At 36.6% G+C, this 14,330-nt stretch overlaps 1 protein-coding gene across 1 annotated transcript in view; it reads right to left on the minus strand.

Moving 5' to 3' along the window:
* Positions 1-12,406, minus strand: part of DENND4A (DENN domain containing 4A) — a 71,202-nt gene extending 58,796 nt beyond the window's left edge. Inside the window, exons 1-3 of the mRNA XM_052646231.1 lie at positions 12,096-12,406; positions 7,730-7,979; positions 1,983-2,052 (exon numbers count right to left, since the gene is read on the minus strand). Of these exons, the coding sequence (XP_052502191.1) occupies positions 1,983-2,052; positions 7,730-7,979; positions 12,096-12,406 (631 nt within the window). The remainder of the gene's footprint in view (positions 1-1,982; positions 2,053-7,729; positions 7,980-12,095) is intronic.
* Between the last annotated feature and the right edge of the window lie 1,924 nt (positions 12,407-14,330).

The following is a 14,330-nucleotide window of genomic DNA, read 5'->3' on the forward strand; positions in this document are numbered from 1 at the left end:
GGTTCATTCATTCATTCAGTCACTCAGTCGTGTCCGACTCTTTGCGACCCCATGAATCGCAGCACGCCCGCCAGGCCTCCCTGTCCATCACCAACTCCCGGAGTTCACTCAGACTCACATCCATCAAGTCAGTGATGCCATCCAGCCATCTCATCCTCTGTCATCCCCTTTTCCTCCTGCCCCCAATCCCTCCCAGCATCAAAGTCTTTTCCAATGAGTCAACTCTTCGCATGAGGTGGCCAAAGTACTGGAGTTTCAGCTTTAGCATCATTCCTTCCAAAGAAATCCCAGGGCTGATCTCCTTGCAGTCCAAGGGACTCAAGAGTCTTCTCCAACACCACAGTTCAAAAGCATCAATTCTTCAACGCTCAGCCTTCTTCACAGACCAACTCTCACATCCATACATGACTACTGGAAAAACCATAGCCTTGACTAGACGGACCTCAGTCGGCAAAGTAGTGTCTCTGCTTTTGAATATGCTATCTAGGTTGGTCATAACTTTTCTTCCAAGGAGTAAGCGTCTTTTAATTTCATGGCTGCAATCACCATCTGCAGTGATTTTGGAGCACCCCCCAAAAAAAGTCTGACACTGTTTCCACTGTTTCCCCATCTATTTCCCACGAAGTGATGGGACCAGATGCCATGATCTTCATTTTCTGAATGTTGATCTTTAAGCCAACTTTTTCACTCTCCTCTGTCACTTTCATGTAGAGGCTTTTTAGTTCCTCTTCGCTTTCTGCCATAAGGGTGGTGTCATCTGCATATCTGAGGTTATTGATATCTCTCCCGGCAATCTTGATTCCAGCTTGTGTTTATGAGTGGTTGTCTGTCACTAATAGCTGTTCGACTTCAGGCAAGTCATGTACCTATAGGTCTCCAGTTTTCTCATCTATAAAGTGAGATGAACTAGATATACTGGCAATTCTAGGTCCAAGGCAATTCTAAAATTCTCTAATTACATGCTGGTGCTGCTGCTGCTAAATCACTCAAACATGTCTGACTCCTTGCAACCCCATGGACCATAGTCTGCCAGGCTCCTCTGTTCATGGGATTCTCCAAGCAAGAATACTGGAATGGGTTGCCATGGCCTTCTCCAAATTATATGCTAGCCAACCAGTTGATCTCGTGAGGATTTACACTTAACTGTCCATTACTTTCTCAAGTCATGAAATAACGGTATAGCCTTTAAGAAACTACAGAAACAGCAATGAACTGTGGATCCTAGAAAATCACAGGCAGAAGAAGGCAGGAGTCTAAGACACTAGCTTTAAAATTTTATTTTTTGAAAAGCTGAATCTGCTTTCTTGTAAATAACTTGATATTTTGAGGCTCTTGGCAACTGAAAATTTCAACTATGCATTATAAACTTATAAATTATTTACAATATTTCTGATTATTTTGAAATATAATTACATAAAACTACAGACTTGACTAAATTTAATATAAATATTAGGCTTCCCAGGTGGCGCCAGGGGTAAAGAATCTGCCTACCAATGTAGGAGACACGAGAGATTCAGGTTAGATCCCTGGGTCAGGAAGATCTCCTAGAGAGGGAATGGCAACCCACTCCAGTGTTCTCTCCTGAAAAATCCCGTGAACAGAGAAGCCCGATGGGTTACAGTCCACGGAGTCGCAAGAGAGTCAGACGTGACTGAACGTGCACACAGTACAGTAGCAATATAAATATTAAGGAAACTAACTCAAAAGGGACGTTAATATTTTCCTCACATCTTCTGATTTAAGACTCTAAGAGAATGATATCTACTTATTATTTACTTAAACCTATTATTTTAAAAAACCTTACCTTCTTCTAAAATATTCCACTAAGCATCCAAAAACGTATGGATAAAGACAAAACGATCAAAACATGTGTGTTCTAGTCTCAGCCCTGACATTAACACATTTTAAGACAGAGTTTTTAAAAATCTTATTGGTCCCATAATACATTATATATTAAGTATTCCATGAAAAATTATACTTACCAGCTTTGTAAGATATAGTGTTAGTCTTTGCCACTGATTTTTTATAACATAAGTACACTGCTGATCCCCACTGAATTTGAAAAAAAAAAAGAAATATCATTAAACTTTAAAAAGGCAGTAACTTAATAAACAGAATCTCTTTGATTTCTGCAGTATGTAATGATGGATTTCTTTTTATTTTCAGTTAGTTACTTTGCTGGCATTTTATTGGAGTTATTGCCCAATTTTCTTTCAGAAATAAAATTTAATGTATTTTCTCCTTGCAACAGAAATAATATGAGGAAAACAACTATTTAAAACAAAACCAAGCCACAACAATTAGATTTTATTCTAAGTTCAAACTTTGGACAGAAATGATAAACAAGAAATATCCACTCATGTGGATGTAGACCTTCCTTCTGATTCCACAACACCTTTCAGATATTGCCAGATTTTTCACAGTTCTTTATACCAAACTCAAGAGCTGTACTTTGCCATATCCATTTCCCTATTTCCTATTCTGTCATGAATCTATTCCAAACCAGGTTTTAATCCCACCATTTTTTAAAAGAACACCTTAAAAACTTTAATGATACCAATTCTAATAGTCAATTCTCAGTCTTCATTTTTTTCAGTCTCTCAACAGATCTTGATATCACTAATGACCCCCTTCCTGAAACATTTTTCTTTCTTGGCTTTTGAAGCGTCACACTCTCCTGGTCCCTCGCCACTACATCTCTGGCCAGTCCTCAGTCTCCCTTGTAGAATCCTCTCTTTCCCTGATCATTAAATGTGGTCTCTTCTTTACTTCCTCTAAAGGATCTCATCTGTTTGGTACCACGCTTTTAAATAATAGCTATTTTCAAAAGAGTCTCAAATTCCTAGTCCCAAAAGGAGATGGAGAAGACTGTGGGTAAAGCAAATCTGAGAGTAAAGGAGTTTTAGACACAGTAAGTTTGGAAACATCTATTAGACATCCAAGTGTAGAGTCAAATGGAGGTAAGGTGAGAAGCCTGAAATGGATGTGTAACTTAGACGATGCCACCACTTGACAAGAGGTGATAACAGATTCATTCACAAAGCGTTCCTTCCTTTAGGTTTCAACTCAAACGCCACTTTATCAGACAGCACTCCCTTCATCACTTTATGTGCAATACCAAGTCTCCCTCTCCCTTCCTTGGTCCTCCTTATTGCCCCTCGCTTGTTGTTGCTGTTGTTTTCTTCCACACATAGCACTCACCACCATTTGGCATGTAGCATATTTTGTTATTTATTATCTGCCTCCCGCCACTAGAACATCACAAGCTCCATGACGGTAGAAGCTTTGTTTTGCTCACTGCTGTATCTGTGGGTGCTGTAGCACCCACAACAGTGCCTATTACATAAAAATACTTAATAAACACTTGTTAAAGGAATGAATGTGAGGTGATGTGTTTGTGCATACACGGAGAGTGCTTGCACAGACCAGTACCTGAGGACAGATACTTAGCACTGAGAACAAATACATATAAAGAAGATACACTTACTTTAAGAAATACATTTTAAAAATATTAAGAGACTACCATAAAAACACCCAGTGACTCACCACCCAGCTTTAACAAGTGTTAACAATGACCATTTTTGCTTCCAATATTTTAATGTATAAACAAAAAAATTACAGATTTAACTAAAGCCTCATCTTCCGTTCCTTTCTGTCCTCTGAGTTAACTATTGGCCTGAAGCTAGTGCATTTCATTCACATGCATTTTAAAAATTTCTACTACGTAAATATATATATCTTTAAGTATGCATTATTATTTTATATGCTTTATAACTTTACATAAATGGTGAAGTGTTGAATACATGCCTTTATGGCTTGCTTTCTCACTCATCAAAATGTTTTTGAGAATTAGTAAAACTGATACAGATCTACCTTCTTCATTTCAACTGGTAGATAGTATTCCATTAATGAAACACTTTACTTTATCCACTGCCTTCCTGAGGGACATTTAGGTTGCCTCCTCTCAGGGGGTGCTGTTATGAACAAGTTGCAGTAAGTTAGCTCCTCATCCAGAAATTTCCCACTTTTTAAAACTTTTTTAATATGTCCCCAAGCAGATTAGCATGTTAAATCATACTTATTTGGACATTAAGTTATGCTTGTTACTCTGTTAGATTTTGATTCTAATAAACATTTTAATATTTTCACTTCAAAAGAAGGGATGTAAAAATTCAAGTGGATATTGTGAGTGTCAGCAGATTGGGCCTTTAGTTTATTTGGTGGTAAAAATTTTACAAAAGGTCCTGTATAGCAAAGTCCCAACTCCAGTTCCTAATAAGCCAAATTTGCAAAGATAATAAAAATCCTTCAGTAACCTTTGTGATGATAAAAAGAGAACTATATGTGACCATGTAGATGTGGTGGAAATCAAAAGGAAAATCCTAAAATAAAACATAAGGACTTAGAGATAAAGTAAAAGTTATAAGGCCCTGGAAGAAAAGAGCCATGGATATCAAAACCAAATATAAGAACGTTTTCTGAATTTTTTCTTATAAAAAGGTTCAGCAGAAAAGAAAGTAGGAAGGGCTGTTGTTCTTAAAATACTTTAAATGTTTAACCCATAAAATATCCATACTGTGGTTTGCCATGGCAAAAACATTTCTTCTGGAATTACGTACATGATTTAACTATTTGCTTGGTTAATAACTCTGCTTTTCTAAGTAAACTTGCTAAATCAAGGACTGCCATTCTTGAAAGGCTGTAAAACAAGAATCATTTGTACAGAGTATTAAAATAAAAATACTCTCAATGAGTCAAAACTGAAGGAAAAGTCCCAAATTAGTCCAAACGTTTGCTGTGTGCATCAAAGCACCAGGTCTAAATATCCTTAACTACACATTTTTGCAGTTCTGGACCACATGACATTCTTAAGTTCTCTTCCAGCTCTAAAATATTATCATTCTATTCTAAACAATCACTTAGGGCTTATGGTCCAAGGCTTAAAAACTAGTCATTCTTGAAAACTTTTCCCATAAACTTTTAATGGGAGGTGGAGATGTAGGGGAAATATATTTTCAGACCAAAGTTGTCAGCCTGGTAGAAAAATCATGTAGGAATTTGAAGAAAGACTCAATATGCATTTCCTCATGTTCATTAGATTGATTTCATTCTTTTTTTTTTTTTTTTCAGTTTCTTGTCTTTTAGGTTTATTTTCTCCTGTTTTCAAAAACTAGAAGATGCTTTCATTTAAGCTACCTAATCTGCCCAAACCAAGAATAATCTATAATATAACTATACTCCTGAGCATTATCAACACATCAATAATTTATTCCTAACCATTTCCTGATTATATATACAATCAACAGATATGAAAAGAAGTTTCCTGCATTGCATGTCTATTTTAGTATTTCTGAAAGAGTTAGAAGTCATTGTATGTCTACTCTGAAGATCTAAATTTACTTTTACTACCTTATAGACAGTAGAAACAGAAATTGTTAATAGATATAAACCACAACCCATTGCTTAAAAAAGACACCAACCACCAAGATCAGGACAGTTTCTCTACATTTAGGACTGATAACTAGATTTAAGAGTAAAGAAATAAACACTTAAAAGGTTTTTATTCCTATAATGTTTCTTAAGGGAACTAACAGGAGCTTCAACATTGGGCAAAAATAGAAGTTCTTCCTTACTGTATGTTAATTATATCTCAAAACTCAACAACCAACAAAAAAAGAAAAGCTCTTTCTCAGTCATTAAATACACATAGAAGGGACTGAAAAGGCAGAGTTAACTAAGGAGTAATTAATAACAGCTAACTTTTGTTAGCTCAGATCATGAACTCCTTATTGCCAAATTCAGACTAAAATTGAAGAAAGTAGGGAAAACCACTAGACCATTCAGGTATGACCTAAATCAAATCCCTTCTGATTATACAGTGGAAGTGAGAAATAGATTTAAGGGGCTAGATCTGATAGACAGACAATCTTGGTCATCCAAGTAGGGATCACATAGGTGCAAATAACTCTTAGGACACAACCGAGCTATTACCAATCATACATAATGATTTGTATAATAATGGCCTCAGGCTACTGGAAGAACTTTGACTTTTACTACTAAGAAGAGTGAGATGGGAAACCACAAGGGTTTTAAGCCCAGGAGAGACATGATCTAAATTATGTTTTAAAAGGATCCTTCTTGCTGTGATGTGAAGAACAGGTTGTAGGAAGCAGAGGAAGCAGTGATCAGTTAAACCAGGGGTCTGGCAAACTATGGGCTGCATTCCACCCAAGGCCTGCTTTTGTACAACTGAGCTAAGACTGATTTTTATGTTTTTTAAAGATTGTTTTTAAAACAAAAGGTGAATCTGCAACAAAGACTGTGTATGACCTGCAAAAGTTAACTTATTATTTAGCCCTTTCTGCCAAAGTTTGTCTAACTCCTGAATTGCAATAATCCTGTTAAAGATGATCATGGCTTGGACCAGGGTTGTATCAATAGAGAAGTTGAAAAGTATTCAAATTGAAAATATGTTTTGAAATTGAAGTCGACAGAATTTACAGAAGAATTGAACAAGAAGTAGAAGATGAAGGTTAAGGATTACTCAGAGGATTCTTAGTCTGAGTAACTAAAAGAGTGGAATTTCCTTTTACTAGAGGAATAAGACTATGGGGATAAGTAGATTTGGAGAGGGACACTAGGAGTTCAGTTTTGGACGTGTTATATTTGAGATGACCTATTTGATAAGATATCCAAGAAAAGAAAATGAATTAGAAAAACCCAGTGGGGACACAGAAATTTAGGATTAAATGATTAGATCATCAAAGAAGTGAGTTTAGATTATAAACATAAATGGTCTGAGGACTGAACCCAGTGACACTGTTGCACAGAAATTAGGGAATTGGGAAGGAATCAGCAAAGGCTTTCCTGGTGCCTCAGACAGTAAAGAATCTGCCTGCAAGGCAGGAGACCCAAGTTAGATCCCTTGGTCGGGAAGTTCCCCTGGAGAAAGGAATGGCAATCCACTCCAGTATTCTTGCCTGGAGAATTCCATGGACGGAGGAGCCTGCTGGGCTACAGTTCACAGGGTCACAAAGAGTCAGACACGATTGCATCTTCTCTTCTTGCCACTGTTTCAAGAAGGAAGAAGTGATCATCTTTGTCTAAATGTACTGAAACATTAAGATGAAGCGTTGAATCACTGGATTCAACAAGAGAAATCTTTGATGGAATGATGGAGACAAAAACCTTACTGGAAAGAGTCACAGTGAGGAAGGAGATGGAATATAGCCAACTCTTCTAAGACCTTTTATTATAAAGACAATCAAATGGGGGAATACATGGAGTGGGATATAAAGATCAAGAAGCTTTGTAAAGATGGGAGGTATTGTAACATGATTTTGCAGGCTGAAGGAAATAATCCATGAGAGTGAAAAACTGATGAGTCACAAAAAAGTAGGGAGGATTGTTGAAGCCATGGCCTCGTTTCAAATAGGTGAGTTTATGGGATCTAGTGCACAAGTGGAGGGGTTACCCTCAGCTAGCGTGTTACTTTTGCAGTAAGGGGAAAAAATTATTCTTTTTAATTAAAAAAAAAGAAAGAAAGCTTTTTGCACAGTTCTTTTTGAAAGTACAGCTAAATTACTTTCCTAAAAATAAAATATATGACATCTTTAAGAAATCTATTTTCTTAATTCAGTAATTGTGCTATGCTATTTTCCAAAGATTTATTTTAAATTAGGCTCTTTTCATGGGTGGCTAATTTTATCCATGCAGAAGAGTCACTTACCATACTGTTATTGAGATTCTTGTCAACTTTGCAGAATGTGTGTGGTGGACTTTCTCCTTTACTGGGTATAATAATACATATGTCTGTAACAGCCAACGTATTCTGAGTCATGTTTTCAGAGGCTCTTCGGTAAGTGATATAAATTCTTTGTGATGAGGTACTGCCGCTAATATTTGCAGGGCGTCCATAGGGAGTACTCTGGATAATTTCACACCCTTGTTTCAATCTTTCTTTCCAGTCATATAAAACCCTAGAAAATAAATTAGTACACAATTACAAAACACCCTCAAATATGAAAGGTAATATTGTCTGGAATCAAACTGATCCTTAAATGTAGCAAATATTCCAACTGTACTGCAAGTTTGAATTGTACAGCCCCATATAAAATTAAAGAACAACTGTTCTCCCTACTAAAAATTAATAATGTAAGGAAAACACAGATTAACCTCTGTGTTTATTGACATAAACCACAGAATGGCATTTTGCAGAATGTGCCAAGGTATTTTAATAGATAGATGGACAGATAACATAGATAGGTGTATGTATGTATGTCTCTAAAACCAAGCATCTTTAGAAAAAGCAACCTTGTATTTTGACCAAAGTTAAAGTTTTTTAAGGCTTTCAAAAGAGAAAATGACCTCAAATCTATCTGTCATCAAAGTATAAGTGAAAGTTTCCCCATTCTCCTTTATGGTAAAGTCGTAAGTTTTTAATAATAGGCCAGGCATCCAATTCCTTAAATTTTCTAAATATTATTACATAAAGTACTTGGGAACACAAAGAAAACATCACACTTGAATAATATTAGTTTATTCCCTCACAGAATTCACTAACTTGGACTTTAACACTGTCTTTGACCTTAGCCGAAAAACTAAAGAATTTAAATTAAATGAAAAGTGAAGTGAAAGCAAAAGTCACTCAGTTGTGTCCAACTCTTTGTGACCCCATGGACAGTTCATGGAATTCTCCAGGCCAGAATACTGGACTGGGTGGCCTTTCCCTTCTCCAGGGGATGTTCCCAACCCAGGGATCAAACCCAGGTCTCCCGCATTGCAGGTGGATTCTTTACTAGCTGAGCCACAAGGGAAGCCCAAGAATATTGGAGTGGGTAGCCTATCCCTTCTGCAGTGGATCTTCCCGACCCAGGAATTGAACCAGGGTCTCCTGCGTTGCAGGCAGATTCTTTACCAACTGAGCTATCAGGGTAAAAATGTTTCTGCATTTCCTGTAAAAAATTATTATAGAAGGCAATGTCTCCAACATTAATCAGTATTACCTTTTATAAAATCCCATTATACCAATAAAGAGAAGTGAAAGTCGCTCAGTTGTGTCCGACTCTTTGCAACCCCATGGACTGTACAGTCCATGGAATTCTCCAGGCCAGAATACTGGAGTGGGTAGCCTTTCCCTTCTCCAGGGGATCTTTCTGACCCAGGAATCGAACCAGGGTCTACTGCATTGCAGGCGGCTTCTTTACCAACTGAGCTATAAGGGAAAAAAATTTGACCAATTTTTGAAATGTAGTGCCAAAAATTGGTCAAATTCTAATATAATTTTTAATTTCCTTTTGTCTCAGCTGTCAGCAAACTTAATATTTTTCTTTCTTTTGACATTCTATTTTGAAAATTTACAACAAAATTTGATGCTTAATTATAGCAGCTATGTATATCCCAACGTTAGCCTAACTGCTAACTCCTCGATTTGATCTTGCTTTTTTGTTTTTTTAAAAGAAAGTTTTATTGGAGGATAATTGCTTTACAATACTGTGCTGTTTTTTTTCTTAATCCTAAAAAATGGCATTGTCAACCTATTACATATGGAATGGATAAAAAAACAAAGAACTACTGTATAGTTCTATGTACAATATTCTGATATTCTAATACAAGGAACTATATACAATATTCTGAGACCATAATGGAAAAGAATATAAATGTGTTATATATATGAATAACTAATACTTTGTTGTACAGCAGAAATTAACATTATAAATCAACTATACTCACAATTTAAAAAAAATAAAAAAATTTTAAAAGGTATTTGTAACACAGAAGTTAGACATATCTGGATTTGAATTCCCACATCCTGGCACCAGCTGTATATCTCAGGTTGTTACTTAACTTCTCTGAGCCTTATAATACTCAGCTATAAAATTTAAAAATGTAACTCATAGGATCTTGGCAGAATTAGATGAGAGTACAAGTAGGGTCTCCAAAATAATGCCTGGCACACAAATGCTCAACTGAAATCAAGAGAAGAAAAATACAACACAGAGAGCAATTTTTAAAAAACCACCATTTATCACCTCAAACTCTTAAAAGATACAGGAATATAAGCACATTTGATATATAAGCTACCTGTTCCCTTTAATCAGGTATTGTGCTATTGTATATATTGCTTGTTTTGCTGTTTTATATTGTTGGGTAACTTTTCCTATTTAAACTGTAAGCTTTTTAAAGGCAACAGTGATGTCATATCCTCCACAATGACAAACATATGAGGATAGCCAAAATAGTGGTTAATTTATTCATTCCAGTCCATGTCCTTCCCTGTTGGAAAATCTTTTCTATGCCTGGAAAATTTCTCATCTTTAAGCAACTCCAACACCCGAACAAGAATCTGCAACATTCCCTTCATTTCATCTGAAAGCCAGAATTCAGACAGTGATTAGTGATCATAGGAGCTACTTAACCTAATCTTTTGAAAATACAATCTAACAGTTGGCTTATTTTCCCAAGCCATTTACTAATTATATAAGCTTCATATGAAGCAATATGGTAGCTGTTCTGAAACCTACTTAAAATTACAGCAATTGATTCAAGAATTAGCACAATAAAGAATGAGTTTAAACATTAGATAATAGAATTTTAAAAACAGAAGTATGTTTCAGGAGCTCTTCCAGTTCATCAATCTCCACTCAGGCATGAGTCAACTTGACTATTCACTTTCAGACTTAATATATTAGGAGATGGAACTTTTATAGCTCTTTGCTGATATTAGTAGGAACACTGCTATCTTCCTTATTTTTAACCAAAATATTGTAAGTTAAGCCCGTCCTCTTTGGCAACAGAGCCATGGAAACAAGAAGGCTTAAAACTGTCAGTTATTCAAAAGGTTAAACATAGAATTATTGTATGACCCAGCAATTCCACTTCTCTAAGGATATACACAAGAGATATGAAAACATGCATCCATATAGAAATTTGTACATTAATACTCCCAAAAGTATCATTCATAACAGCCAAAAAGTGGAAACCACTCACATATCCATTGTCTGATGAATGCATAAATAAACTGTGGTAGACCCATAAGATGGAATATTATTCAGCTATATAAAGGAGTAAAGCACAGACACATATTACAACAGGAATAAATCTTGAAAATTTTATGCTAAGAGAAAGAATCAGCCACAAGATAATCATATACAGTAGGATTCTACTGACATAAAATGTCCACAATAGGCAAATCCACAGACACAGAAAGTTGACTAGTGGATTGTCTATAGGGAGAATTAGACAAACTATAATGAATATAGGTGGTATTTATTTGTGGGGACATGATAAAAATGTTCTAAAATTTATTGTGGTGATTCAACTCTATAAATAAACTAAAATTTACTGAATGTACCATTTAAAAGAGTGAATTGGATGGTGTAAACTGTAAATCAGTAAAGCTATTATTTAAAAATGAAACTACAAGGTCAATACAACAGCCTAAATAAAGCACTAATTTACCCAAGACCCTTGTTTCATGCACACTGACTTAAACTCCCAACTATAAGGATCATTACAACGGATCCTTAAAAGCCATCTTTTTCTCATATTTTAAAAATAATAAAGTATATGATCAGAATAATACATTGATTTCTGATATTTTTCTGTAAATGATTTTCAAATTATCTCCCCTATTTTCAATAGAAAGAACTCAGACAAAAGTGGTAGAACACAGAGACACTGAACAATGGAGAAGGAAATGGCATACCACTCCAGTATTCTTGCCTGGGCAATCCCATGGGCAGAGGAGTCTGGCAGGCTGCAGTCCATGGAGTCACAAAAAGTCAGACACGACTTACCAAGTAACATTAACACGTTAATGCCCAGGAGCGATTTTCTAGCTCCAAGTCCCCCTTTGAGGAACTGTCTCTCTTTGTACTACTTTGTGTAAATATAAAGCCAATATTTTTTAAGACAACAACAAACACAGAGACACTGAAAAGATAAAAGGAGCACAGGAAAAGAAAACATGATTCTGGATATAAATGTGTCTATTTTTTTTTAAGTATTTACTAATAAGTTGAACAGTTAACTTCCAAATCTACAAGGCATATTATTTGAGTCAATAACAATAATTCTTTTAAAAAAATACTTACCCCAGATCCGTAAGTGGAGGCTTATCTCTTCCTCTTCTATAGCAAAGGAAAATCTGTGGCCCCACAAGACTTCCATTATTGAGATCAGCTGACAGTCCCGTTGGGGTAATATCAATACATGTGTAATCCCGTGGCACTTCCTCCCCAAGAGATTTAATAATAACTGAAACATCTGTGATAGGCTCTTTTGGTCTGGCTACTTTATGACAGGCATCATTGAAGTGAATTTCTTCTTCAAGAGGTTTTGAAACATCAGTTAATCCTGCTACAACAAAGTAGTCAGCAACACGAGGCCCCTTATCTTCAATCATCTTCCATTACAGAAGGTACATCTAAAAGGAAAGTAAAAGACCAGTATTTTCCTATAATAAGTCAAATAAATATAAGTGGTTTGTGTACAAACAAGGATAAAAACTAAAAGAAAGTGTACTACACCTCTGATAAAACATGCTAGTATACATTTCACTGTCATATGTTAACAGTATTTTTAAAGAAACGGGACTATATATAGCATTGGGAAAAGACCCTGATGCTGGAAAAGACTGAAGGCAAAGAAGAAGGCAGCAGAGGATGAGATGGTTAGACAGCATCACTGGCTCAATGGACATGAATGTGAGCAAACTCGGAGATAGTGGAGAAGCCTGGCATGCTGCAGTCCCTGGAGTCACAAAGAATTGGACACGACTTAGCAAATGAACAACAACAACAATTTTATTATAAAAGGAATGCATGAATTTCCATTTTTGGCAATATGAAAGTTTAGATTACCTACGTAGCCAACAACAAAAAAACACACACCCCTCTAAATGCACAGTGCTAGTCACTTAGTTGTGTCCGACTCTCCAACCCCATGAACTGCGGCCTGCCAGGCTCCTCTGTCCATGGAATTCTTCAGGCAGTGATACTGAACTGGGTTGCCATTGTCTTCTCCAGGGGATCTTCCCAACCCAGGGATCAAACCAGGTCTCCTGCATTGTAGGCAGATTCTCTACCGCCGGAGCCGCCAGGGAAGCCCTAAATGCACAGACCAGCTTGTAAAAATGTAAGGAAGGCCTTCCCTGATGATGCAGTGGGTAAGAACCTGCCTGCCAGTGCAGGAGACATGGGTTCAACCCTGGTCTGGGAAGATTCCACGTGTCACAGAAAAATGAAGCCTGTGCACCACAACTACTGAGCCTGTGTGCCACAACTACTGAAGCCCACGCACCCTAGAGCCTGTGCTCGGCAACAAGAGAAGCCACCACAGTGAGAAGCCGGTGCACCTCAACGAAGAGCAGCCCCCGTTCACTGCAATTAGAGAAAGCCTGTGGGCAGCAACAAAGACTCAGTGCAACCAAAAATAAATAAAAATTTTAAAAAATAAAATAAAATATTTTTTTTAATGTAAGGGGAAAACAAACGAACAAAAAAAGGAAAAAAAAAAAATGTCACGGCAATTCCTAGGGTCCCAAAACAGTAAGGAAACTGAAGGCCAGAATGCAATGTATAAGCTGATATTGGGTGGGAGAATTCTGCTGATCGCATCAGTAATCAGTAATCAAGGGGCCTGTGTTTTTAAAAGGTGTTGCAGGGACAGGAGACAATGCATTGGGACCACATAAAATAGGGAATTGGAACTGAGACATTTGTATAAAGCCAAGAGCCTCAAAGGACTATATCCTCTGTTAAAGAGCGGATTTTAAAAATCCATTCACTGCTACAGGGAGATAATCAAGTTTGCTTCAATCTGGGCCCTACTTTGATGGGAGTAAAATATCTCTTCTGAGAATGTATAACAAAAGGCCTACTCACACTTGGATTTGAGGTTTGACCTTAAGCCATCTGCATGGCCCCAGGAAGGTCCAAACTAAGTTATTAATAATAACTGTGTTCCCAGGCTAGTGATAACCCTGGGGGAGCAAATATAAAAAAGTTCTAGAGGGTACGCTCCACACAGGCTTTCCACAGAGAAAGCCCCACTGAAAATGACCTCCTATTCTAAAATTACAAAACAAAAAAGAAAAATCCACCCTAAATGAGTTTTAGCAGATACAATAAATAAAAGAACTTCAAATAATAAAAGTAGGGCAGTAATTATAACACTAATACATGCTTGTAACAAATTCAAAGAAAAAATTACACAAAGTGAAATTCATCGTGTATCAATATTCACAAACATTTAACAGCGAAATCTCCTTCAGTTGTTTAGTATCACTTAAATCTTATTTGTTTCTTGAATGAGAAGACACCCCCCCT

Source organism: Budorcas taxicolor, chromosome 10 (genome assembly GCF_023091745.1).
Source record: "Budorcas taxicolor isolate Tak-1 chromosome 10, Takin1.1, whole genome shotgun sequence".
NCBI lineage: Eukaryota > Metazoa > Chordata > Mammalia > Artiodactyla > Bovidae > Budorcas > Budorcas taxicolor.